At 39.4% G+C, this 27,663-nt stretch overlaps 1 protein-coding gene across 1 annotated transcript in view; it reads right to left on the reverse strand.

The window, feature by feature from the left end:
- Positions 1-27,663, reverse strand: part of LOC136872800 (uncharacterized) — a 94,605-nt gene that overhangs the window by 11,501 nt on the left and 55,441 nt on the right. Inside the window, exon 4 of the mRNA XM_068227427.1 lies at positions 19,119-19,346. Coding sequence (XP_068083528.1) covers positions 19,119-19,346 — 228 coding nt within the window. The remainder of the gene's footprint in view (positions 1-19,118; positions 19,347-27,663) is intronic.

A 27,663-nucleotide genomic window follows, 5' to 3' on the forward strand; every position in this document is an offset into this window, starting at 1 on the left:
GGTGTTTAGGGGTTGTAGTAAGGATGTAAAGGAGAGTGCATATAAGTCTCTGGTAAGACCCCAACTAGAGTATGGTTCCAGTGTATGGGACCCTCACCAGGATTACCTGATTCAAGAACTGGAAAAAATCCAAAGAAAAGCAGCTCGATTTGTTCTGGGTGATTTCCGACAAAAGAGTAGCGTTACAAAAATGTTGCAATGTTTGGGTTGGGAAGAATTGAGAGAAAGAAGAAGAGCTGCTCGACTAAGTGGTATGTTCCGAGCTGTCAGCGGAGAGATGGCGTGGAGTGACATTAGTAGACGAATAGGTTTGAATGGCGTTTATAAAAGTAGGAAAGATCACGATATGAAGATAAAGTTGGAATTCAAGAGGACAAACTGGGGCAAATATTCATTTATAGGAAGGGGAGTTAGGGATTGGAATAACTTACCAAGGGAGATGTTCAATAAATTTCCAATTTCTTTGAAATCATTTCGGAAAAGGCTAGGAAAGCAACAGATAGGGAATCTGCCACCTGGGTGACTGCCCTAAATGCAGATCAGTATTGATTGATTGATTGATTGATTGATTGATTGATTGATTGATTGATTGATTGATTGATTGATTGATTGATTGATTGATTGATTGATTGATTGATTGATTGATTGATTGATTGATTGATTGATTGATTGATTGATTGATTGATTGATTGATAGAATTGTACATTCCAGATAATTTTCAGGCATTTTACACCACACTCTACAATTGGCCAAATGTTGAACGCGGAGATAGGGACCGTGAGTTGATCAAAGGATTGCAGCACAGGGGTCTCTTCCCGCATTGCGCTCACTTGTTTCTCTCCCTGTCCGCCTTCTGCGTGACGTCATGTGGCATGAGACACCGGTCGCCCGTCCTGCTGACACGTATTACCACTTCAGTCTAAAATGGTCATAACTTCTGAACTATTCATGCAAATAATGTCCTGACAAGGTTATTGTAATCCCTATAAAATACTGGAGGAGGTCAAACAATTTATTTTGATGTGAAACTCGAGGATAATATCGAAATATTTATTTAATTTTAAGGAGTTACATTTTTTACCGCGGACTGTAGCATAAAATCGCTTCTAGAGGGCAGCCGGTTGTAAATAGGTTTGTGCCATCCCGGACTTTTTTGTAGAGGATCCTTTGCTCTACATTTCGTACGCTTACACTTGGGGTCTATCGTTGATGGTTCACGCAGCGTAAGCCAAGAAAGCAAGTGACCGACCGACCGACATTTTTATCTCTTTCTACGTATTTACTGTATATCGGATCACGGATATATAGTTTTATAGTGGTTCATTACGTGAACAGTGTCCGTGTTGTCAGTATCTGAAGTAGAACCACTGTACTGGCAGTCAACATATTATGGAAACGTGCGTGGCGCTATAAATTGTCGGCACGTAAAAGAACTCCCGTGGGACAAAATTACGGCACCTCGAGTCTCAGAAAACCGTAAATGTTAGTGAGACGTAACACAAATAACATTATTATTATTTCGCATACTATATAGACAACAACGACAACAACCATCATAGCCAGTTAGTTTGCTACTGTGATGGCATAACAATACTTCCTCGTCAGCAATGCTTGGTTATTGAAACACTTTGTAATAAACTCTTGAATATCTCCATTATTACAGCTCGTACGGTAAAAAGGTGTCAGATATAAATGACTGAATGAAAATCATATTTTCTATAATTATTGTTATGTGCTAATAGCCGGGCTGAGTAGCAACTCAAATGGTAGATCGCTGGCCTTCTTAGCCCAACTTGCCAGGTTCGATCCTGTTTCAGTCCGGTGGTGAAGGTGCTCAAAAACATAGTTAGTCGGACATAAAATCCAATAACATTAACATAATTATGTGCTAATAACTTATATTTCTGAATATATTTCGAAGGTCGTGAAATAATACAGTATCCGTGATCCGATATACAGTAAATACGAAGAAAGAGACAAAAATGTCGTGCGAGAAGAGACCTGTTACTTGATCTCGGTTATTTCGAAAGGGGGCCTCACACATCCCAGTCATGAGTGGTTAAAAAATATAGCCCAGTTCGAAATTTCATTTGGTGTGTTTCACGCTAAGACTGTATTCAGATGCAAAAAAGTGAAAACTCTTACTTCTATTATTAAGTCAAAATTTCCAGTATTCCATGACAAAATAAATTGTCTCTACGTAAGGACCAGGACATTTATTAGGATATGGCATTTTAATGCAAAGAGTAAGGAGCTAGCACTGAGAAAATATGCCAATAAGAAGGCTAAGCTTTGGGCTGGTTCATCAAGTAATTAAGTCTCCTGACACGTACGTTTTAATAATTTAATATAATCCCATAAAGATGTCGATATGATGCATATTTTCCTATGCCATTTAATCTAAATATTAACTTCATCAGGAAATAAATTAATTATTTTGAGTTGCATGGCAATATTTTATTTCTTATCGTATTATATGTCATGTATTTGATAGTTGATGTTCTACCTGCTCAGCATGTGACGAAATTTAACGCATTTTCACGGTTTTAAATCTATTGGAAGTGCCGTTACTTATCGAATCGGACTAAACCAGACTATTATTTGATGAAAGATTGAGAAGATGTTTCACAGGCACGAGAATTCACAGGCTTGCTGTACTGCGACTGTGTTCCTTACTCGCTATCGTTCATACCGCGTGACGTCAGAGCGCTCCAGCCAATGGAAGCTTCAACCGCCGGAGTAGCTTACCTTATATTCTAGTTACCTTGTGATGGCAGCGTAATGTAAAACAATGCGAGGACAGATTTAGTTTAAAATATGACTGCGCAACTTCATATAGTTCATAAAATTAAAAGTTAAAAATTGAAAAATTTGCGTATAATATGTGTACTATGTTTCTGCTATTGTGCATTATTCAATAATATAATATCATATTAGACCAATATTAAAGACACATTAATAAGTGAATGATTTCTGTATTAAAGATGGTACAACGCTGGTCCAAGTCAGAGTCCCCACCAACTGAACTCGAACTACGAGCCGTGCGCTAGCGCACAGCTGGCTGAGCAGCAGGCAGAGTACTGCGTGGAACGTGTGACGTCACATCCCGCCTTATCTTGTCACAGTTGGATTACGTCAGCCGGTAGAACATTCGAAACTTTCCATTGCTAATAACTTTTTGGGTCAAGATAAAATTAAGAGCAAAACATTACCGTGTTAATCAATTTTATTTCCCCATTTTCACCTAGATGGAAGAGAATCCGACCAGAAAAAGGGCGATATTCAACAGGATATGATGACTTAAATTCCCACGATTCTTGTATAAAAGAAGTGCCAGTTAGCAGGTCAAAGTCAGTCATGTACCAGAGTCGAGACAGGACGGTCGGCTTGACCCGTTACGTAGATCAACCCAAAAAACTACGATAACGGCAGTAAAATAAGGTCAAAACAAACTAGCAGGTACAAAAGAGCTAGTTCGTCAAGAAAATAATAAACAGGAAGCGTAAACAGACACTCTCAAACATCACCAAAACCAACCAGAAGGAGACTTACCTTAATAGATGGAAGAGTGTCTCTTAAAAACCCGCGGAAAGAAAAGCAGGAACCTGGTATCGAATTGCTAGCTTTCTAAAATAATAACACCAATCCTTTGGTGAAAAGGTATAAATAGAATTTATTAAATAAATAAAATGATTTAAAATGGTAACAGAAAACGTCCACGTACGAAAATAGAAAATTAAACAGTTAAAATTAAATTAAGTTATCACACCCAAAGAAAATCAACGTGATTAATTGTGGTCGACCGCCGCAAAAGAAAATGAATTAATCATAAGTTAAATTAATGGCATGGGGGCCCCATGATACTAGAGAAAATAGGATAATTAAAATCATATTTGTTTATAACAATTCTCCTTTTTTGAAGAAAAAACTACTTTAACCACCGAGTTCTATCCAAGGGCAGGGATAACCAGGAGTCCAAGTAGAATAATCACGACAACACTTCACACAGGAGGTAAATAAAACAGAAAATAAATTTTGAAAATCACAAACGCGAGCAAGAAATTAAATAATGGCAAGGAGAAATCATTCAATTAAATAGAAACGTCACGCAAGATAGTAAGTCCAGGGGAAATCATAAAAAACCATCATCCACCATCAGATTATTTATAATCAACAATCACCATCATCAACCGTTGTCATAGTAACCCACGAACGCCATGAACAACGCAAAACCAAACGTAACAACGGTAACAGAAGCCCGAAAAAGGAAAGAGAAAAGCATATTTTGGTCGAAAGGACCAAGAAAGAAAAGAAAAGTATTAAAACAAGACCGGGGAAATGAAATAAAACTACAGTTTCCTTGGTTAGAACTAAGTGGTTCGAAACTCAACCTAGTTGGGGTGAACTGAAAACCAGTATAAGAAAATAGTACTCTATCATCTACCTTTTTTTTAACAGTTTAGATCATAATTTACTTTCACCCCACAACAATATCACAAGATTTTAAAAACACATACAGCACGTGATCAAACCATATGCACTACAATAACAACTAACCCGAAAGTTTTATTGAAAAACAGATCATTAAAATTTAGCCGAGAATGACCAGTCCAACGCAATAAGGATTTAGACACACGACACCTAGCCAAATAGTTTTTCTTTGTTTTGTTTCATGGACGCCGCAGCGCCATTTTGTACTCACGTATGAATGCAGATTAAATTAAATAAATAATCCATACAGTTTGTGGACGTTCCCATGATGAATACACACAACACAAATCCTGAGGGGTAGAAGGCGAACCCTCTCACGTGTAATATTTATCCGTTCTCCATCTCACAGGCTGGAAAGTGCTCTTGCACGAGACACCAAGTACACACACGATGCCTCTTCTTCAATTAACAATCGCTTAATGGCTGCTCGCCCTGAGCAACGAATAGCCTCCGGTACTAGGGAGCTCTAATTGGTTAGGAGGCGGAGCATCGTAGTACGAGGACTCCGAGTAGAGATCAGCACATACAACGTTCATTTCTTTCCTTAAGTTCGATCGAATAATATGAGCGCTATCCCCAGAGAAGTTGTGAACTAAATAAAACCTGAAGAAATAAGGAACAGAATGGAAGATAATTCAAGGAAAACTTAGAGTTAGTATGATACAAATTTCCATGCCGTTTAGGCCACATCTAAAACGTTTGGAGGAGGAGAAGTAAAATAATGACATCTCGATGTCAGGCTGGTGGCATTATCCGTCGCAAAAATTACGGTTTCGCCGAATATCAAGTGTTTGATGAAGTTCTTCGTACTGTGCCAGGAATGCCCACGGCCTGGCACATTGAATTCTTAATTCGTAATTTATTTGCGAAATGAAGGTGCTAGCACATGAAGTCAGCGTGCAAAGCGAATGTTTTAGACGCAGCTGCAAGCTATGTGAGTGTGAGAGAGAGCGCTACGTCGCAGCAAGCCGGATGACGTAATCTCCACGTGCTGGAACATTTTATATATCTGCTAAACCCTTTTAGCTACGACATACTGGAGCATTGCAAGTGAATGTAGGATGTTAAAAGGTTTGTTTTTTTCACCTATTCAATACATATATACAATACAATATATATACATTCCACGGAACAATATCATTTTGTCTCACCGGCATTTCACACCGATGTCTCCACATCACAATCGATGCTACTGAAGTCAACTAAAAGAATAAGCAGAAGTTTCAACCCACAACATTTTTCCTAATTAGCAATTACCCACTTTAACTGTTACCATTGTTGTCGTTCAAACGCACGGATTACCCATAAATCTCCAGCCACACTGACCAGTCTCCGTCCCGATCTCGGCGCTTCAACTGGAAAACTTTCAGCTTGATGCCTATATAACCTCATTTGGCTATAAAAATTTCCCCTACCCCCGGTGATTTTTAACTAAAATAATCTGCTCTACATATTTCTGAAATGTCAATGCTAATTCTTTCTTCCAACCTCTAAAACATCAGGACGCACTTGGTACTAAAATTTTTTATCCTTGCGCACCAGCTGCTCTTGTGTAAATATGTATATAATTGTAAATTCTCAACTTTCAATTAGATAATGTAATTACTATATAGTTACCAATCATTAACATTAGTTTTTATTACAAACATTTACGCTGAATGTTAAATGTAAATATTTTTAAAAAACTTTATCTCAACTGTTCAATTGAACTATGTAAATACTGCATAGTTACCAACCTTTGACATCAATTTTTGGTTACTAACATTGATGCCAAACACTACACCTTTTCTCCCTTAATTGTTTTATTGTAAATATTTTTTAAACTTTTTATTTTCATATGATTGCGTCAACTGTTTCTCCAGAGCACCACTGCAGAACTCTACTTTGTTATTTTTAGGCATTGGTGCTGACTTTTCATCTAAACCTACATGTTCAACCATCACTTTTGTGAAAATTTTTCCCATACTTAATTTTTATATGTTGTTAATAATATGTATTAATTTGTACATGTCTACTACCAACCAGTTACCTGATTTTTTACCTTGAGGTGATATTTTGACTGATGATGCCCTCAATGAAGGGCGAAACATGTCTCAAGTGGAATCTACAATAAATTCCTAATTTATAAAATTTATATGTATTGAATAGGTGAAAAAAACAAACCTTTTAACATCCTACATACTGGAGCATACCATCGTGAAGCCCTATTTTAAAAGTAAACTGGCCAAAGTTTCAAGAAAATCGACCTACAGATTTCCAAGATATTAAGATGTAAAGGAAACATATATTATTCCCGAGAAGCAGAGAGCCAGCTTCGCTTCGAGTATATAAGAGCCTCAACAAGTTGCAATCTACAACTTGACTATGACGGGTTGTACGGTCACCGCGTGCAGGTGTCGAACCTGAAACTCTGTCGCGTTACACGAAGTTAGTCGTCGAACTTATAAAGTTTCTGCAGCGCTACGAACTTGGAAATATCCGGCGTGTATTAAGACGGTAACTTATAAAATTTCTGCAGTACTACGGACTTAGAAAAATCCGGCGTGTATTAAGTTGTACCGGTGCTCTATTATTCTCGGTAACTTGTAAAATTTCGGCAGTGGTAGGGACTTAGAAAATATCCGGCATGTAATATTTACGATAATTTATAAAATTTCTGCAGTGCTACGGACTTGGAAAATTCCAGCGTGTCCTAAGTCGAACTCTAATGTTTTCGGTGACTTCTCCGAACTAAGTAAAATTTCAACGTGTGCAAGAACGAGTGTTCGACATTGGATAGTGACTTATCAGAACTTAGAATATTTCGAGAACTCGGAACTTAGTAATTGTCGTAGCCGAGTGGGGACAATTCTCCCAAATATTACTTATATTTGAACAGTGATACCAAATAACTTAGTAAACCATAAGGACAGTTCATGGCATTTCCATAAAATATTAACCAAAGTGAAGTAAAATAATACTTAATATCCCCTTAATATTTATGTTAGTAATAACTGAAACAGTTAAATACATCTTGCGTGTGTAGGGCATGGACTGAACTAACACTCGACATTCCGATAAGCTTTGAACTTATGCTTTCATTTCGAACCTAGTACAACATGTTCTGAATACCAGAAACATTATTCTCTTGTGTAAATAGTCTGAATTATATGACCAGTGTTTTCAAAAATTCGTATTACTTAAGAAGTGTGACTGCTTAAAAACTGTGGAAACTTCGAAATGTGATGTGTGTTTCAAAATCATAGATGTTTCAGACTGTGATTTAATTCATTCAAAAGCCATAATTATATCTAAGTATGATTGTTGCTTTGAAGTTACGTAATAGACTGTGATTCAAAGTGCAATTCTGGGTACTATTTACCAGTGACTTGCTAGTTTTCACTTAACCACATAGTGCTATTTTTTAACACTCGCAATCAATCGTCAATTGAACTTTCTCGTGTGCCTTCACTATTAAGTGACACCAGAAATCTTGACCGAGTGTTTAATCCCCATATTAACTTAACACCTGACTCGACGTGGGATATGGTACGTGATACAGCGAGGGAAATGAAACGTGGTACAACGTGGGATGTGGTACGTGGTACAACGTGGTGCTGACATCAATGGAGTTCCAGATGCTGTTCGTAGAACCGCATTCACCAGTTCCAGCGTCATAAACATTTAGGTGATATGAGTGCATTTAGCATTAGATTTTCAAACTATTAAAGGCAGTGATTATTTGAAACCATTCACAACACTAGACATTTGCGAACTTCCTGAACAAGCACTTTATTATTTTCAGGTCATTCTTTTCAAGTGCTACTGTAACTACAAGTGTTACAAGTGCCGATTTACTTTCAAGTGACAATTAATTTCAAGTTATAATTAATTTAATGTGATAATTTAAACAGACTTTAGGTGCTTTAAAGTAATTTCATCTTAAAGTCATTCAAATAATATTGTGAAGTGAATAACTTAGAAAAGACTGCAGACATTACCAGTGGACGATTTAAAAAGACTGTAGGCCTTACATGAGAATAATCTATAAAGACTACAAGTGTTTTTCCAGATGATTTTAGAGACACATGAAACGATATTTAGTTCACGAATTTCATGAAGAAAATTTCATTTTTCAGTTTCAATTTCTTGCATGAATTTTCAGAACTCAAATTTTGATTGACGTATTCAAGAATAAACATGACAGAAGATATTTACAATTCATTTCTCAGTTTCAATGCAAGATTGTAAGTAAGTTAATGCGCCCACTCATTTTAATTAATTTTAATTTTGCAAAATAACATCTATTATTTCGCTCTGCGAACTACTTTCTCTGTACCGGCTCCTAAGAATCGATCACTACCTGAGACCTTTCTCATGCTCCTTATCCCAACAACTTTTCCTGGTACATTACTTAGAAAACTTTAACTCCACGGTAACATGAACCGGACATATAAATTTTCAGTGTTGTCAATTCGCGAGTGATAAAAATTTTCTACGTGAACTTGAACAGTGTAATTTAACTTGGATTGATTTCCAAATGACAAATCATTTCTTTTAATCAAGTTATGTGTTTCTGGGACTTGTATTATTTTCTACCCAATGTTTACGTTTCAAAGTGATTGAAATATTTCGCTAAGCGACTTATTGCTTACATTTCAAATTGATCATAATATTTCTTCGAATGATAGACTTCGAAGAGTGCATTAAAATCTAAGTTTTCATCGAGTGGTTGAAATATTTTGACAAAGTATAACATTTTAGTTGAGATTAGGATTTCTCTAGTGATAGACGATTGAGATAGTACTTTGAATGCTTCACTGAACTTGTATTTTAGCGAAGTGGAGATTATCTCATATACTTCCAAGACATCCCATAGGTTCCTAGCTACGAACAGTATATTTGAACTTGCTGTAAACAGTATTTAATATTCGTGCAGTCGAACCAAGGACAGCCTATAAACAGACTTAACTCCATTTGTGTTACGATATAATTTGTGATTAACTAAAGTGAACGAGACTAATTTCACTGGATGAATGTTTTCGTTTTTGAAGTGATCACCTTCAAAATTGTAAGAATTTCAGTAAACTTATGAACAGTCACCGAGTGACAAAACTTTATTTTACCAAGTATCGCGTTATTTGTGTTACTTCCTAAGTCGATTCCAGTGACATTCGACAGTGCAAAATTATACAACTATACAATTTTCTGAGTGGATATTCTGTGTTACGAATTCGATTCTATTTGACATTGGACTCAGTATACTAATATTTCCAGAAGCAATGTGTAGTTGCGTGTTCAATTGTAGTGATGCTCTACTGTATTCAACTTCTTTCAAGTGCTTAATTTCAGAACGCGAGTCAGATTATATTAATATTATTGAAATTGTTCACGTTTGTGGATTACTGTAGTCACGTCCTAGTTCGTGAACCATGGGCAACGGCTGACTGGCCTAGTAAGTGGTCCTGAGAGTCGGATACCAGTTGCTATGGAATGGGAGTGGGCATCTCGGACATATTCTGAGTCATGGCCCTCCTTGTGCTCAGGCGGCTAGGACTATACAATTCACCGGTGGTCCATAACCCGTTAGAGGAGAGATCCTCACTTGGACTATGTGCTCGTAGGGTAGCATCCAGCTTCATTAATTTACCGAGCTCAGAACATTTTAAGCAAGCCTCGGACCTATGGGAGTAACGGAGTCCCACTCCCTTTTGACAGGCGAGAGACTCCTTGGAAACAACTTGAAGAACGAAATGGAATTCGATGGGGAGCTATCAATATTAATGGGGCTTATGGAAAAAAAAGAAAGTAGAACTGGCTGATTCAGCAAAGAGGGTGCATCTGGGTGTGCTAGGAGTAAGTGAAATTCGGGTAAGGGGAGATAACGAGGAAGAGATAGGAGATTATAAAGTGTACTTGACGGGTGTTAGAAAGGGAAGGGCAGAGTCTGGGATAGGTCTATATCAGGAATACCATTGCACGCAACATAGTCTCTGTTAGGCACGCAAAATGAGCAAATGATGTGGGTAGATTTGTCAGTTGGAGGAATTAGGACTAGAATTGTCTCCGTGTGTTCACCACGTGAGGGTACAGATTAGGATGAAGTTGACAAGTTTTATGACGCATTGAGTGACATCGTGGTGAGGGTCAACATTAAGGATAGAATAGTGCTAATGGGCAATTTCAATGTGAGAGTTGGGAATAGAACTGAAGGATACGAAAGGGTGATTGGTAAATGTGTGGAAGATATGGAAGCTAATGGGAATGAGAAGCGTTTTCTGGACGTCTGTGCTAGTATTGGTTCAGCTATTACGAATACATTCTTCAAGCATAAGGCTATTCACCGCTATACATGGGAGGCTAGGGGTACCAGATCCATAATAGACTATATCTTAACAGACTTCGAATTCAGGAAATCTGTTAGGAATGTACGAGTTTTCCGCGGATTTTTCGATGATACAGACCACTATCTGATCTGTAGTGAACTAAGTATCTCTAGGCCTAGGGTAAAGTGAAATCTGTCTGCAAACGAATAAGGACAGAAAATATCCAGGACGAAGAAATTAGACAGAAGTACATGGATATGATTAGTGAGAAGTTTCAAACAATAGACAGTAAGCAGGTTCAGAATATAGAAAGTGAATGGGTGGCATACAAGGATGCCGTAGTAGAAACAGCAAGGGAATGCCTAGGAACAACTGTGTGTAAAGATGGGAAAAGGTGAACATCTTGGTGGAATGATGAAGTGAGAGCAGCTAGTAAACGTAAAAAGATGGCTTATCAGAAACGGCTCCAAACAAGGGCCGAGGCAGACAGGTATTTGTACGTAGATGAAAGAAACAGAGCGAAACAAATAGTTGTTGAATCCAAAAAGAAGTCATGGGAAGATTTTGGTAACAACCTGGAAAGGCTAGGTCAAGCAGCAGGGAAACCTTTCTGGACAGTAATAAAGAATCTTAGGAAGTTGGATGAAAACAAGTGTGGTTTCAGACCACAGAAAGGCTGTCAGGATCAGATTTTCAGTATGCGCCAGGTAACTGAAAAATGCTACGAGAGGAATAGACAGTTTTGTTTATGTTTCGTAGATCCAGAGAAAGCATATGACAGGGTACCGACGGAAAAGATGTTCGCCATACTGGGGGACTATGGAATTAAAGGTAGATTATAAAAATCAAAGGCATTTATGTTGACAATTTGCCTTCAGTGAGAATTGATGGTAAAATGAGTTCTTGGTTCAGGGTACTTACAGGGGTTAGACAAGGCTGTAATCTTTCACCTTTGCTGTTCGTAGTTTACATGGATCATCTGCTGAAAGGTATAAAATGGCAGGGAGGAATTCAGTTAGGTGGAAATGTAGTAAGCAGTCCGGCCTATGCTGACGACTTTGTCTTAATGGAAGATTGCGCCGAAAGCCTGCAGTCCAATATCTTGGAACTTGAAAATAGGTGCAATGAGTATGGTATGAAAATTAGCCTCTCGAAGACTAAATTGATGTCAGTGGGTAAGAAAATCAACAGAATTGAATGTCAGATTGGTGATACAAAGCTAGAACAGATCGATAATTTCAAGTATTTAGGTTGTGTGTTCTCCCAGGATGGTAATATAGTAAGTGAGATTGAATCAAGGTGTCGTGAAGCTAATGCAGTGAGCTCACAGTTGCGATCAACAGTATTCTGTAAGAAGGAAGTGAGCTCCCAAACGAAACTACCTTTACATCGGTCTGTTTTCAGGCCAACTTTGCTTTACGGGAGCGAAAGCTGGGTGGACTCAGAATATCTTAGTCATACGTTAGAAGTAACAGACATGAAAGTAGCAAGAATGATTGCTGGTACGAACAGGTGGGTACAATGGCAGGATGGTACTCGGAATGAGGAGGTAAAGGCTAATTTAGGAATGAACTCGATGGATGAAGCTGTACGCATAAACCGGCTTCGGTGGTGGGGTCATGTGAGGTGAATGGAGGAGGATAGGCTACCTAGGAGGATAATGGACGCTGCTATGGCGGGTAAGAGAAGTAGAGGTAGACGAAGACGACGATGGTTAGACTCGGTTTCTAACGATTTAAAGATAAGAGGCATTGAACTAAATCAGGCCACAACACTAGTTGCAAATCGAGGATTGTGGCGACGTTTAGTAAATTTACAGAGGCTTGCAGACTGAACGCTGAAAGGCATACCAGTCCTTAATGATAATGTATGTATGTGTGTATTAACATTAATTAATTCTTGGAGTGCACGATCTGTAAGTGTTGCAAACAATTCTGAGGCCGATTCTATAATCATTTTCAACTGTGCGGAAGCTGTTTGTATAACTCAAACACGTTCAGAGCAACAAGTGCGGAGTATATAAGCTTGACCAACACTCATATCACGTGAACTTCCAGACCATCCAGAATTTCTAGAATATCTAGACCATCCAGAATTTCTAGAACTTCCAGATCATCCAGACCGTCCAGATCTAAATCGCAAGGCGTCCCACGGTCGAACGAGAACCGCAGCCGGACCACAACGCATTTTGCCAGCCCAGGGCGAAGATAAGGCATATCCAGTATATCTTCTTCACAGAACATTTTTTGTTAATAAATTTATCAGCTCTCTTTGAATTCCATTATACTTATTTCAAGTAAACCTCTCCCACTCTGTAACACTCCAGGTAAGCACACGCCTTGCGTTTGTCTTATGCCCATCTAGCCACCAAGTGCAGAATTTACGGTTGCAATATATTTCAGAAATTACACTTGTCCTGACATTTCAACATAAAAAGATACTCCCCTTTGTGCAAGGTCCCTGTTATAGAACACAAGTACCGTTGATTGCGACTGTGAGATCACAGCATTAGCTTTGCTGCAACTTTATTGAATTTCGCTTAAGGGGAGTACGTACCTCAATTTTTGCAAAAATTTGCGAATTTAATTTTAATGCATTTTAATATTTTTTGGTATGTGTACAATAGAGCACCATTTTTTATTTCAGTGAAATCGCGTTACAAGTGCCCATAATTTGGATATTGCATGGCCCCTCTCATTTACAAATGCCACGCCCTCCTCTGACTGTAGGCTGGGTTTTACTTCTTGATAACTTTCAAGTTCTGGGAAATAAAAGTCCATTAGTGAACCGCATAGACTATGTTGGAGCTTCTCATCAGTCGAAATCTTGTGAAGAAAAGTTGCCCACAGCAACAGAAATATCCAAAATAGCACAAACGGCATCATTACCGAAACTTGCCCAAGATTAGACAGAAAGAGAGAACAAACTAACATGAAGTTTTCCAAGAATTATACCGTATGATGTACAGATAATATCTAGGATCTGAATACGTTTAGTCCATCCTCATAATTTCTTACAGATAATCACTTTAATCCAACTTCAAGTTATAGCAATATTAGGCTAGATTTTTGTTCAAGGTTTTTATGTTAGCATATTATTTCGGGTTACTGAGTTGCTTGTCGTAGTTCTTGGTGCACGTATAATAAAGACAAGGAAACCTACAAACACCATGGACTTCCAGGAGGAGTGATGCTTCTGATTAAACCCATTTATAAGGATCTTGCCCATCCCACGAGTCTTTTAACAGTGTTATTTGGAGCCGTGTACCGGTACCTAAAAATATTTTTGTTGGATATAAAACCTTAAAATTAGGAGTACATGATGCTGTTTTATCATTTAATATGGGAAACTTAGGCAGAATTAAAGTTCTAGAACAGCTGGAGATCCAACCAGTGTGGAATTCGCTCAGTGCGCTTCAAGCTTTTGATGTTCGTCGGACCGAAATGGAGGATAAAAAAATGTTCATAGTGGAAAACAAGATAAGGAAGTCAATGAGAGCAATGAAAAGGAGTCTGGAGGACAAGTAGGATGAGGAATATGCAGCAGGAGGGTTCTAGACTACATCTCAAGTAAGATTTATGTCAGCTAAACTTTAAAGTTAATTTTCTCTGCTTTTGTTTTTTTCTTTATATAGGTACGCTCAGTCGAAAAACTATAAAAGGTAGAAATCTGAAATAATTATCAGTGATACTTCCATACCTTCTCTCTGAAAAGCTACCAGGTAATTTTAAATATGTTAATATATGAGACCAGAAAAAAATATTATTACTCAAATTTTTCATGAACATTTTCTACATTTGGAAAAAAATCCTAAAACGTAACCATACCATCTAATCCTAAAACTAAGGACAGCAATGTAAAGAACAACGTTCCTACAATAACACTATAAAGATTCAAATCTGTAGGACAAAGGACCTTTTACCTGAGCGTACGTAAAATGGAGAAATTACCATTGACAGCATAGGCAGTACGTACTCCCCTTAATGTGCTATCTTCTGGGAGGAAAACATCATCAGATACTTACACATAGTCCAAGTGAGACACATTTCTCTAAAAGGTTAGAGACCACGGTGGATTGAACAGTCCTAGCAGCCTGAGCAGACGAGCGGGCCATGACTCAGAATATATCTGAGATGCTCACTTCCATTTCGTGGCAACTTGTATCCAGACCCTGAGGACCACTTCCTAGGACACTCAGCCGTTGCCTGCGGTGACAACAATAACCCACACCAGGCACTACGAAATATAGTTTCCACTAGGCACGCAAATGAGCGAAGGATGTAAGTAGATACAAATGTTGGAGGAATTAGGAAGAAAATTGTCTCAGTGAATTCACCATGTGGGGGTGAAGACAAGGAGAAAATTGGCAAGTTTTATGAAGTATTGCGTGACTCCGTATATAGGGCCAAGTGCAAGAATAGGTTAGCGCTAATGGGCGGTTTCAATACGAGAGTTAGATATAGAATTCAAGGTTACGAAAAGGTGATGGGTAAATATGGAGAAAATTGGGAAGTTCATCGGTATGGAAATTATTTACTGGACTTCTGTGCTAGTAATGGAATAGCAGTCACGAATTATTCTTCCAGAACAAGGCTATTCACTGATACAGATTGTAAGGTAGGGACACAAGATATTTAATGGAATATGTGTAAACCGACTTATATTTATGTTAGGAATGTGCGGATTTTTCGCAGATTTTTTAGGATAAAGACCACCCTGTGATCTGTAGTGAACTAAGTATCTCTAGGCCTAGGATATAGAAAAATTCATCTGTCTGCGGATGAATAAGTATAGAAGATTTCCAAGATGAGGAATTAGACAGAAGTACATGGATGGGATTAGTGAACACCTTCAAACGTTAGACAGGCATCATGTTCAGGATATAGAAGGAGAATGGGTGGCATACAATGATGCTGTAGTAGAAATATCAAGGGAATGCCGGGGAACAGCTGAGTATAAAGATGCAACAGAGGTAAGAATTAGGTGGAATGATGAATGATGAGGGAAGCTTGTCAAGGTAGAAGTAAGGGTTATCAGAAATGGCTACAAACACATATTAAGTTAATAGCATAAACTACAATTTTTCCTCGTAATCACCCCTTACCCAATTCCTAGCACATCCGTATGCATCCCCGCTTTTTTTGGCTCAGCCAGTTCTACCTTCTTACTTCGATAAACCGCAGTGATATTGATAGATCTCCATTGAATTCAATTTCCCTTGCTAATTTGTTTTCTAGGACTCCAATGTGTATCAAATGGAAGTGGTACTCCATCAGACTCTTTAATCAGAGGCTTGCTTAAAACGTTACGAACGTGCTCAGCAAAACTTCTGTGAAGTTGGATGCTACCCTCCTTACACATAGATCCAGAGGGGATCCCTTCTCTAAGTGATAAGGACCGATAGTACGTTTTACCGTCCATTCCACCTGAGCGCAATGTCTGTCTGTCCCGCCACGACTGAGAGTATGTCCGCTTATTCCATAGCAACTGGTATCCCGTCTCTTGGACGACCTACTAGGCCATTCAGACGTCGTTCCTGGTTAATGACCAGCACGTGATTAGAATAATCCATGAACTGCGTAAATTAAAAAATTACACCATACAATCTGTATGCAATAGCATATGATACTGTCAACCATCAAATATATCTAGACAAAGTCTAAAATCTGACGAAAGATAATGGTTTAACTAGAATCACTGTTACGATTCTACGGATCCGAAATTTTTTCTTCGACTTTCAAGGACAGCGTAGCCGTTCTAGAATACAGAAAATGGTCTACCCCAAGGAAGTGTATTGGCTCCGTTATTTTAATATTTAGACGAATGATAATCCAGTATTTTTAAAAACCAGAAGCTTCCTGTATGCTGATGACCTCGCCCCGGCCAAGCAGAGTTTCAAATAGTTGAAACAAATGTTTAATGCCCTTGAATTCTTGTCAAGCTATTACAGTGAAAACTAGTTAAAACCTAACCCTACAAAAACTCAGCTGTGTGCTTTCCACCTGAAGCACAAGGAAGCTCATCGTGGACTCAAAATAATATGGTCTGGTATCAAATTACAGAACTGAAATTCTCCAAATATCTGGGCGTATCCCTTGAGAGAACTCTCACATTTAAGAAGCACTGCATGAATTGCAAACTCAAAGTGTCGGCAAGGAATAACCTACTTATTAAATTGGCTGGTTTACAGTAGAATAGTCAACTGCAAACCCTCCGTACATAAGCAATGGTACTTTGTTATTCCGTCGGAGAAAACGCATGTCCTGTTTGGTATTCATCATCCCATGCGAGACAGGTGGATGTGGCCCTCAATTAGACATGTAGCCTAGTGACTGGCTGCTTAAAGTCTACGCCAGATGACAAATTCTATTGTCTTAGAGGGATTGCTCCACCTTGGATTCGAGGGAAAGTACCTGCAGGGACTATAGTGGATCAACAAAGTACTCAACCCCTGCATGGCCATACACCTCCAGTCAAGATACTGAAGTCATGAACGTCTGAGGAACTAACGGGATTATGTATCACTGCAAGATTACAGCTTTGTTAAACCAAGGTCCCGTCATACCAGGACAGATGACAGTTGCAGAACGTTTGCCAAATGCATGTCATGAGGAGTTCTTGAAGAGACTGAGGACGGGAGTGGGCATATCCGAAGTCAACCAACATCAAGTGTGACTGTGCAGCGCATGCTTCAGTGTTCACTGTGCCCATCTTCCTGCACTAAAGAATATCTTTTTCATGCAACATGGTGTGCACCTGATGTTGCTAGTTTCTGGTCGAGATTGGTGTGAAGTTCTTTGATATTTATCTGCGTTTTAGTTTGTTATGTACAGTAGTTGAGTATACATAATTGAACTGTGTAAATGATATTTCTGATACGATAGCAATAATAATAATAATAATAATAATAATAATAATAATAATAATAATAATAATAATAATAATAATAATAATAATAATAACAATTACCAACTACAGTCCATTGAGAATAGGAACGAAATCCAAGGGGATCGCAACAGACTGCTTAGCATTTGCCGATGATATTGCTGCTCTCCCAAACGACATAGAAACCGCTAGAGCTCAAGTTGAAATTTTAAAGGAAATTGCCGAATAAACTGGTTTGCAGATATCGTTAGTGAAAACAGAAGTAATGACTAACATCAAAGAGGCTCCACCAAAACTCCATACAAAATACGGGGACATCACCCGAGTAGACAAATTCAAATACCTGGGTGAGATCATCATGAAAAATGGACTGGGCAAAGAAGCACTTCAGGAGCGAGTACGCAAACTGGAAATAGCCTACCAAACATCCCGCACAATCTACAACAAAAAATGCCTTTCCCAGAACACCAAGATACGCCACTATGAAACAGTTCTGAAGCCAGTAGTTCTATATGCAGCCGAAACCTTGTCTCTAAATGCCAACAAAGGACTCCTTGAAGAACTGGAGAAAAGAGAACGCAAAATTGTGTGAGGAATCATGGGATCAAGGTACAGAAATGGAATCCATCAAAAGAGATCCAACAAGGAAGTCTACAGCAAAATAGAGAAAATTACCGACACAATCAGAAAAAGACGGGCACGATTTTACGGTCATCTGAAAAGAATGGACGGAAGAAAGTTAACTAAAGAAATCTTTCACTTTTTTTATTCAAACCCCAAACCCACAATTCCCTGGTTTAGAAATACCAAAGAAGACCTGCAAATGTTACATATCTCAGCTGAAGACGCCCTTAACAGAGATCTCTTCCGCAAGAAAATATTGACGAACGGGCTAAACCGAGACGAGCAACCGAAGAGAAGACACGGTGCCCCTTGGACAGAGGAGCGTAAGCAGGACCACTCACAAAGAATGAGGGAAATTTGGGCTTTAAAGAAAGCCAAGTTCAGTGTCAAATGCAACAAGACTTAACGTGGTCCTTGATGGCCCCAGCGAATTATATATATATAATAACAATTGCCATTGATGATTTCACGACCCGTACTTATAGAAAATAAGGTGAAATTATAGTCACTAGCCTGCTTTAAAAGGTCAGTGCTGAAGTTACCCATGATTATAATGTCATCGTATGCCGAGATAAGATTTGCTAATGCCTCTTCAAAATCATCAATGTTTCTTGTTTTAGGCGGCTTGTATACAATCCCTATTAATATGTTTTTATGGCAGTCTAATTCTACAAACATAAATTCCTTGACACGGCATAAGCCCAAAAGCGTATATCATGTCAATTATAATAGTAGTAATAATAATAATCTGTATGCAATGACCCATTGATCAGATATTATATTCTATACCCAATCGAGCGGTATCTGACTTACCTAAGACATTAATCCAAGGTCCAGAGGAACTCTCACGATGTACTCCAACCCATGGACAACATCCAGACCACCCGTAGACAGTGTCGATCTCTTCCTGAGACTCCACGAGCAACATACGCGTACCTTCCTTCCGGCAAGCCTCTACTCCATCTTTCCAGGTCATTTGGCATGGAAGTTTTTTGTAATATCCAAAGCCAGGAAAATGACGGTAGCCAGGTAGAGGCAGAACTGTTGATGAAAAGAGAGAATCAATGCGAGGTCACTGAAGGCAAATGAGTGATTTCTAATTAAATACAACAGTGAGCCAACATATTTGTCTCTAATATCCCCAATTTCAAAGTAGCTGAGCTGCTCCTTCATAGAAAGTCGTACTACTCAATTATGTCGTAATCACTATGTTTTATTTCTTTAGAGCTTCTTCCATCGCCTTACTGATCATATAAATATTTGATATTACATCCTGTAGAATTTAGTTCCACGTATAATTCCTGTAACGTTTTTCTCATCCGTGCTGCAGACCTGTCCTTTCGTTGAACGAAGCACGAAGAAGGTCGTAGTATATAAAGCGTGTGCAATACAGTCGTGTCACGTACAGATGTTCGGAAACAACGTAAACATGGTATATGAGCCTTAGAGGTTTGGTGATACTGATACGTAATTTTCAAAAATTACGTCGTTATCTCGAGCCGTTGTCACTTTGTCAGCTGCTGAAGTTAGCCAATCAGATCGCTTCACGTGCGACTTCATATGGGCTGCACGCGGTAGTGTTGCTAAATCTGCAGGTGGCTGATGACGGGCTTGAGAGTGCCAATAAAAGCAATAAACACCTCCAGGGGAGGGACTTGAACAAGGACTAAGGTGGCCTTGGCTGAAACCCACGGTGTGTTAGTGTTTGACGCTCATTTCTCGGTACGGCTCACAAGCCCGACCAAGGCACGTGCAGTTTTAGCAACACCGCCGCGTGCAGCCCATTTGAATTCGCCCGCGAAGCGATGTGATATGGCGAGATATCGACGTAATTATTTTCATATTACTGATCAGTATGACCACGTTATTTCCGACCATCCTGTATTCACATACATATGGCAAGAGTGTGCACGTTCGCAAATCAGAACGGATCCCTAAAACATCCAATCACAAATAATAAAAGTAACTTTGTGCAGAAGATGGTGAACTACGTAAAACGTGGCAGAAAACCCTTTCGTGACTAAATTAATTCCATTAATATTTTTAGAGAAATTTGATGCTAAACATCAATGAATTTAACTATATAATGGACAAGGACATTGTCTACATTTTTCTATGAGTCGTTTCTGAAAAACAGTTAGCAGGAAGAATATGTCCCGGTGGTCTCCCCTGTGCTATAATGCTGTGATCACATTAGCATTTCAAATTAATAATCATGATAAGGAGATGCTCAGAAATAAACAATACTAACACAGTAATATATATACATGTATTCTTAAACATAAATGAATACATTTTGTATTCTTAAATATAAATCAACAGATTTTGTAATTTTAAAAAAGGCGGCGGGGGAGAAACAGCTTTACACACTGATCGTAACCAATTTTCTACTACAACCATAATGTTTATAGTCTTACATAATGATAGTCTGAATGTTTTGGTTTATTAGGTAGTTTACTGTCCATGAAATTGAGCAAAACAAGAAACTGCACAAAGTGGTACTCGACAAGCCAAACAGATAATCTTGGAGCGTTTCTCCTCATTTTCGTAATGCACTGCCTGCGTCTACACCAGCCATTGCCTTGTGCTGGATTATGAATATCTACTTGTGTCAGATGAATGTCACAAGGTAGTCCAATAACATCCCACTTTGGTGCCTTGAATGCCACTCCATCTCCCCGCTTTATTGAACTGTAGCCGTCAATTAGCTATCGAGCTAACCCTTTCCTAAATGTCAGCTGATCAGGGACTCCACGTTAGTTGAGTCTCCACAGTAGAAATGCATTGATTATAGCCATAGGAACCAAGAAATAAAATATTCGATGCCATCATTTGATAGATCGTCTCCCAACTGCATATCTTTCTCTAAACTGATCAATCGATCTACTCCACCCCGTAACGGTTCGAATCCCATTACAAGCATGCATCTGTATTATTATTATTATTATTATTATTATTATTATTATTATTATTATTTTATTTATATTATTGTTATTTTATGTGTATTATTATTATTATTATTATTATTATTATTATTATTATTATTATTATTATTATTATTATTATTATTGTACCGGGCGGTACACCTCCACGCCGCTAATTCAAACATTGCGCCAGTTGAAACTCCTCTACTGGGGGAAGCCTGAACGTTAACAACCACATTAATTCTAAGATTTCTCAGAAGATGTCCCTACTGTCAATTTTGAAGTGTTCTGAACTATGTCAGTTTCGATTCGTTTTTGTTTTCTCTGTAGTAAAAAGTGTGAACATACTCTTCTAGATGGCACTACTTAAGAACTACAATTGTGCACTCTAGTGCGTAGTAAAGGAACTTTTTGAAGAAAATATTTAGTCATAAGTTTGTTCTTTGTTAAATTTCTTTCAGTTATTTTTTGGGTTGGCAGTATAACCCTTCTCTTTCCGCTTGTTTTGAATTTAGCCAATCCCGAATATCTCTACTTAATTTTTGACCAATAACGTATGTCTTCTCCGATATGGAGATGTTGCTTTATGCTACCCAATAAAATTGAGGGGGGTGTGGGTTCTCATTCTTGAAAGGTCTCGAATGTTCCACGAGGGTATTTAAACTGCTGATTTTCTGGTCTCCGGGCCACTTCTGTAACATCTATCCTAGTGTGATTATGTAGCAGGGGGCGGGAAGAGCCTCTTTCTTCGGGCAGCAGTTCATCCATAAGGTAATGGCCTTTTAATAACTTCTTTTCTCGCTAGCTCAGCAGTTTAACCCTCGGGGCAGGTTCGAAACTTTTATCATGTAACTTTCCTTTAAAATGTAAAAGACACTTGGTATAAATTCTGTCTCTTTAACTACAAATTGGGATAGAGAGTGCTTACCCTCTCGAGCTCCCACTCATATTGTTTTGAGGTGACTACGTTTTCATAACAGTTTCCCTTCTCTTCGTAATGTAATAAAGTTTTCCTATCGTGTCACCTCCGTAGTATGGGATTAGCCCTTGCATAAGCGGCCTAGTGCCAAATAAGTTTAAAAAAAAGTGTATTAGGAGTGCAAGTTACGCCTCCACTCAAGTTGGTATTTTGGGGCCATGTAATTGTCCTGTTTCTTTACTGAATAGGCCTCAGTAGATTGGGTATTTTTACCCCTGTTCTTGTGTGCCTGGAGGGTAGCTTGAAGGTGGAGTTTGGTGTGGCCTTTGAATAGGCTTGAACTTTGAGAGCGGGTTGCTCTTTCTTAAATTTGGTTTCTGTGTGCCTCGAACAGGCTTAACTGGGTAATTGGGAGCTAGTGCTCCTTGGCATGATTGGGGTTTTCTGCCCCTTTGTTGAACTTTGTACATAGGTAAAGTTGGGCTCATTGCTCAAGGATTGCGTGTCTGGGGGCTCGAAGCCCAAATCCATTAACTAATTGCAATTGTACATTCTTAATTTGTTGATATGCTACTGAGTACCTGTTATACTTGTTTTTTCTTGATCTTAAAAAGAAAATATAACCTTTGTTAAATTTTAAATTAACTTTAATTTCGTAAGTTGAGACCTATTCATCCCAGCACCTTCTTTCACCTCTGCCGGTCCACAAAACATCGTAACAAGTGGTAGCAGAGCGTGATTGAATGGGTCTCAATTTAGCCCCCTTTGACGGCTAAACATTGTTTTTAATTCGAACTCTAACCATTTTCTCAGCTGCTGGAATTTTTAATTTTTATTTTTTCAAAACATTTTCTGTCATCATGTCCGGCCCTCGCGAGGTCTCCATCCTTTCTATTTGCGTAAAGAACAATTTATGAACTATCTCTCCGAAACGTTCAATCTGAAGGCACGGTTGCGTTGGATGCTAATAAATTTAAAGATTCCCTTGAGTTGCCTATTATCACCCCAACGTTGGGAGAGAAAGAAATTGACGATGCTCTCTCCACGATCAATGACAATACTACTGAGCTAGCAACTGTAGTAAGTTTTTTCGAAGAAGGGAACCCATCCCCTAACCAACTTAAACGTGTGCAAGCTCGACTATTTCATTTTTATAATAGGCTTAATGATCTCTTGTCTCTCAAGTTGAGTGACATTCAGGGAAAGGAGGCTAGTGCCCTCATTGAAAACATTTCTAAATTGTCCAGTACTGTTGGACACTTGTTATCGGGGGTAACGCCTCCCAAAACTGACCCGCCCCTGGCGGTAAACACTGTTAGCGAGGAAACTTCTTCCAAAGGGGAAGAAAATGGAACTACAACAGTTACTCAAAAAACCACTCCCCCATTAGAAACTGAGTCCGATCGTCGCACGTCCATTCCACCCTTTGTGTTAAATAGGGCACCTTCGGAATCGGCTTCTCCGCCACTTAGGCACCTTTCTACTATGTCACCTGGTTTCAGCAGTTTACCCCATCCATTAGCTATGTTACTTAGAGGTATTTCCAAGTTTTCTGTTAACTCCACTACTGATGTCATTGCTTTCTTAAGGTTTTTAGTTGAATTACAAGATCATGCCCTTGTTTTTTCTCTGTCTACGTGTCAAATCCTTCAGATAATTTACCCTTATTCCATTGGTGTTCTCTCCGACAAGATAGTTAGGGCAATCGCTGAACAGTCATCCATAGAAGACTTCCATGCCCATCTGTTGTCAAATTTTATCCCCGCTCGAGCTAGGTCATCGCTCATTCAAAAGTACTACTACCGAGTACAACGGTTGGATGAGAATTTGGCAGACTTCATACAAGACATCAAGTTTTACACTAGGGTGTTTGCCCTACATTTCCCTGAAGATCAAATTGTTCAGGCTATTGTAGAAGGTATTTCACCACCTTACAGATCATACTTGTGTTTTGCATCGCGTCCGCAAACTTTCGCTGAGTTAGAGGCTATGGCTGTCCCAGCCGAAGGAGTCAGATACGCCGATACCTTGCGTGTCGCGAAAGAACCCTCTCCATCCTCTAGTAGCTTTCGGCCTCGAACTCGCCGACCCATCACACCCCGTAAATGTTACGCTTGCGGTTCGCCTGACCATCTTCGCAATAAATGTCCATTGATCAAATCTAGTAGGACAAATAATGGAGCAAGTTCATCCCAAGGTTGCTTTAAATGCGGCGCGTTTTCACATATTGCCAAGAACTGCCCTAATGCTAACAGCGCTCCCTCCTGCTCAACTTCTGGTGCAACTTCCACCAAGGCCAATAATAATAAGTGACTAGGGGCTTCGGCTGAGTCGGCGAACCCTTCTTCTCGAGGCTCAGCCCCAAATAATCATGTCGAAATTTCAGGGAAAACTCTGTCTTCAAATTTATCTTTTGAAGGTCCCAAAGAATGTCTTAGGATTGCGGCGGATACCCCCGCACCTGTTCCTTTTCTCAAAATTGAATTAAATAATGAACCTGTAACAGCTTTATTATATTCAGGCAGTGTGTGTTCTATTATTTCGGCTGAATGGTAATCCAAATTGAAAACTGTTTGTAAACTTCCTGACTATTGCTCATCTTCAGTTCAATATGTTTCGGCTAATTCTTCTCCATTAGAAATTTTAGGTTTTTTATATGCCAAAATTCGGATTTCTAAATTTACTTGGAAAGTTAAATTGTTTGTGGCAAAGCACTTGTCCTGCCCCATTATATTAGGAGCAGATTTCATGTCCCCCACTGGTCTGGTGCTCGACCTTCAGAGTAGGTCGTGCACATTCAAATTTGCTTCTAATGGTAAAATCTCTTTGTTAAAGTGTAGTTCTGTATCATGTTCATCTATTTCGCCTACCCAGGATGAGATGTTGTTAGATCTTAGACATCTACCTGAGGAGCAGGCTGAGAGTATCCGTAAGCTGTGTCAGTCGTTTCCAGAGGTGTTCTCGAATACTCTGGGTGTTACTGACCTTATTGAATACAAAATTGAGGTCACGGATTCGATTCCTGTCCGTTTTCCACCTTATAGGCTATCTCCACCTAAAATGAAGGTATTGAAAGAAATCATCGATCAAATGTTAAAGGATGGTATTATTCGGCCCCCTAAGTAGGCGTATTCTTCGCCTATTTTTCTAGTCCCGAAACCCCAAGGTGGCTTTAGGCCTGTGAATGATTATAGGGCTCTCAATCGGAAGGTGGTGTTACAATCTGTGCCCCTTCCAGACCTTCACTCTTGTTTTCCATGGTTTCAGAAGGCTAAGTTCTTTACCGTCTTGGATCTGAATCAGGTCTAAAATCAAATTCCTCTGGCTGAAGATATCTAAAAATCTTACAGCGTTTGCCACGGATTTGAATTTGTATGAATACAAGCGCGTACCTTTCGGGCTCCCCACGGGAGCAGCTGTACTTACGAGACTGCTAGATAGGGTCTTCTCCGACATCAAATTTGAGTACTTGTACCACTATCTTGATGATGTCGTCGTATTTTCGGAGACTTTCGAAGAACATCTAGATCATCTGAAAGAAGTTCTCAATCGCCTTCGTAAGGCTGGGTTAACTGTGAAGTTGTCCAAGGTCGCCTTCGCTAAGCCTTCCATGTCATTCCTAGGGCATATTGTGTCGCCCGATGGTGTTGCAGTCGATCTTTCTAGAACACAGGCTATCCGTGATTTCAAGCCTCCCAAGGACATCAAAGGTATCGCCAGGTTCATTGGTATGGTGAATTTCTTCAGGAAATTTATTCCAAATTTCGCCAATAGAGCGGCGCCCTTGAACTTACTACGTAGGAAAGGCGTCAAATTTGAGTGGGGACCTTCTCAACAAGCCGCTTTTGAAGATCTGAAATTAGCTCTCTGTAATGCCCCTGTTCTGGCTATGCCCGATTTCTCGAAGAAATTCATCGTCCAAACCGACGCGTCGTCGTCGGCGGTAGCTGCAGTCCTTCTTCAAGAGACTGAACTAGAGAGGCGACCCATCGCCTATGCCTCTAGGACTCTATCGGCTCAAGAAGCCAAGTATTCCATCTATGAGCTCGAAGGTTTGGCAGTCTTATTTGCTTTAGAAAAGTTCCGTCTCTATCTGGAACATGTCAAGTTCGACTTGGAAACTGATAACCAAGCCTTAAGCTGGGTCTTAGGTAGGCCGCGTCGTACTGGTCGTATAGCCCGGTGGGCCATCCGAATTTCTGCCTTCCAATTTGATGTTAGGCATATCAGAGGTACTGAAAATGTTGTAGCAGACGGACTAAGCCGTATGTTTTCCAATGATGTAGAGACCCATGAACTGGTCGATAGTTCGTCACCTCCCGAGTCCATACGACCCGAGGTTTATGCCATCCTGACTGATGCTCCCATGTTGTTTAGGGGTATTGAAAAATATCAACTTGAAGATCCAGTGCTGGCTCCCATTATGGAAACCCTTTCTTCTGGGGAACATGTCGTCCCTTATGTATTGAGGAATGGTGTTTTATGTTGCCCGTCGAGGCATGATAAAAAAATGAAAGTTGTAGTTCCAGCTGTTCTTGTACCAATGATCTTCAAGTACTACCATGAGACCCCATTAGGGGGGTATTTAGGCATCTTCAAAACCCGAGAAAAGATTCGTGAAATGTTCATCTGGAAGGGTATGGACGGAGAAATCCGTGAATTGGTAAAATCTTGTAAATCATGATGGCTTAGTAAACCTACCATGTCAACTAAGCAAGGACTTTTGTCTTCTCATCAAGCGTCGAGCCCCATGGAACGTCTCTACATCGATTACGTAGGACAATTCCCCCAGTCAAAGGGGAATGCCAACAAGTTCATCCTTGTATGTGTAGATGGTTTTGCAAGATTTTCTTGGTTATTTCCAACTAAACTGGCTACCGCCCAGTCCACCATTACTTGTTTAAATTCCATTTTTGCTTCTTTCGGTCCGTGTCAATATATTGTGTCTGATAATGCTAAAGCTTTCACATCAAACCTCTTTCGTAAATTCTGTTTTGATCTGTCCATATCGCATGTAACAACATCTGCTTACTATCCTCAACCATCTCTAGCAGAACGGGTCAACCGTAATCTGAGATCGGCCCTTATTGCCTATCATCACGACGATCATTCCAGGTGGGACACATCCCTGCATTGGTTAGCTTTTGCTTTGAATTTGGCGGTTCATGAATCCCATAAATTTACTCCAGCTTCTTTGATGTTCAAGTTTGTTCCAAACACGCCGCTCTCTAACCTTTAGTATCTGAGTGACATTCTACCTGAGACAATAGATCCTGATAATATTAAAGATCTTTGGAAGGAGGCTAAAGCCAATCTTAAAGTGTCTCATGAAAAGGTTAGGGAAAGATATGATCGTGGACGGAGACCCACCCATTTGAAGGTAGGCGACCAGGTTATGGTCAAGAATTTTGTTCCCGCGGGCAAGCTTGCCCCCAGATTTCATGGGCCATGTATTATTCTTGATTTCCTTACACCCGTTACTTTATTATTAAGCAATCCAGCCACCGAGAGGATA

The sequence above is a fragment of the Anabrus simplex genome, chromosome 4 (assembly GCF_040414725.1).
Source record: "Anabrus simplex isolate iqAnaSimp1 chromosome 4, ASM4041472v1, whole genome shotgun sequence".
Lineage (NCBI taxonomy): Eukaryota > Metazoa > Arthropoda > Insecta > Orthoptera > Tettigoniidae > Anabrus > Anabrus simplex.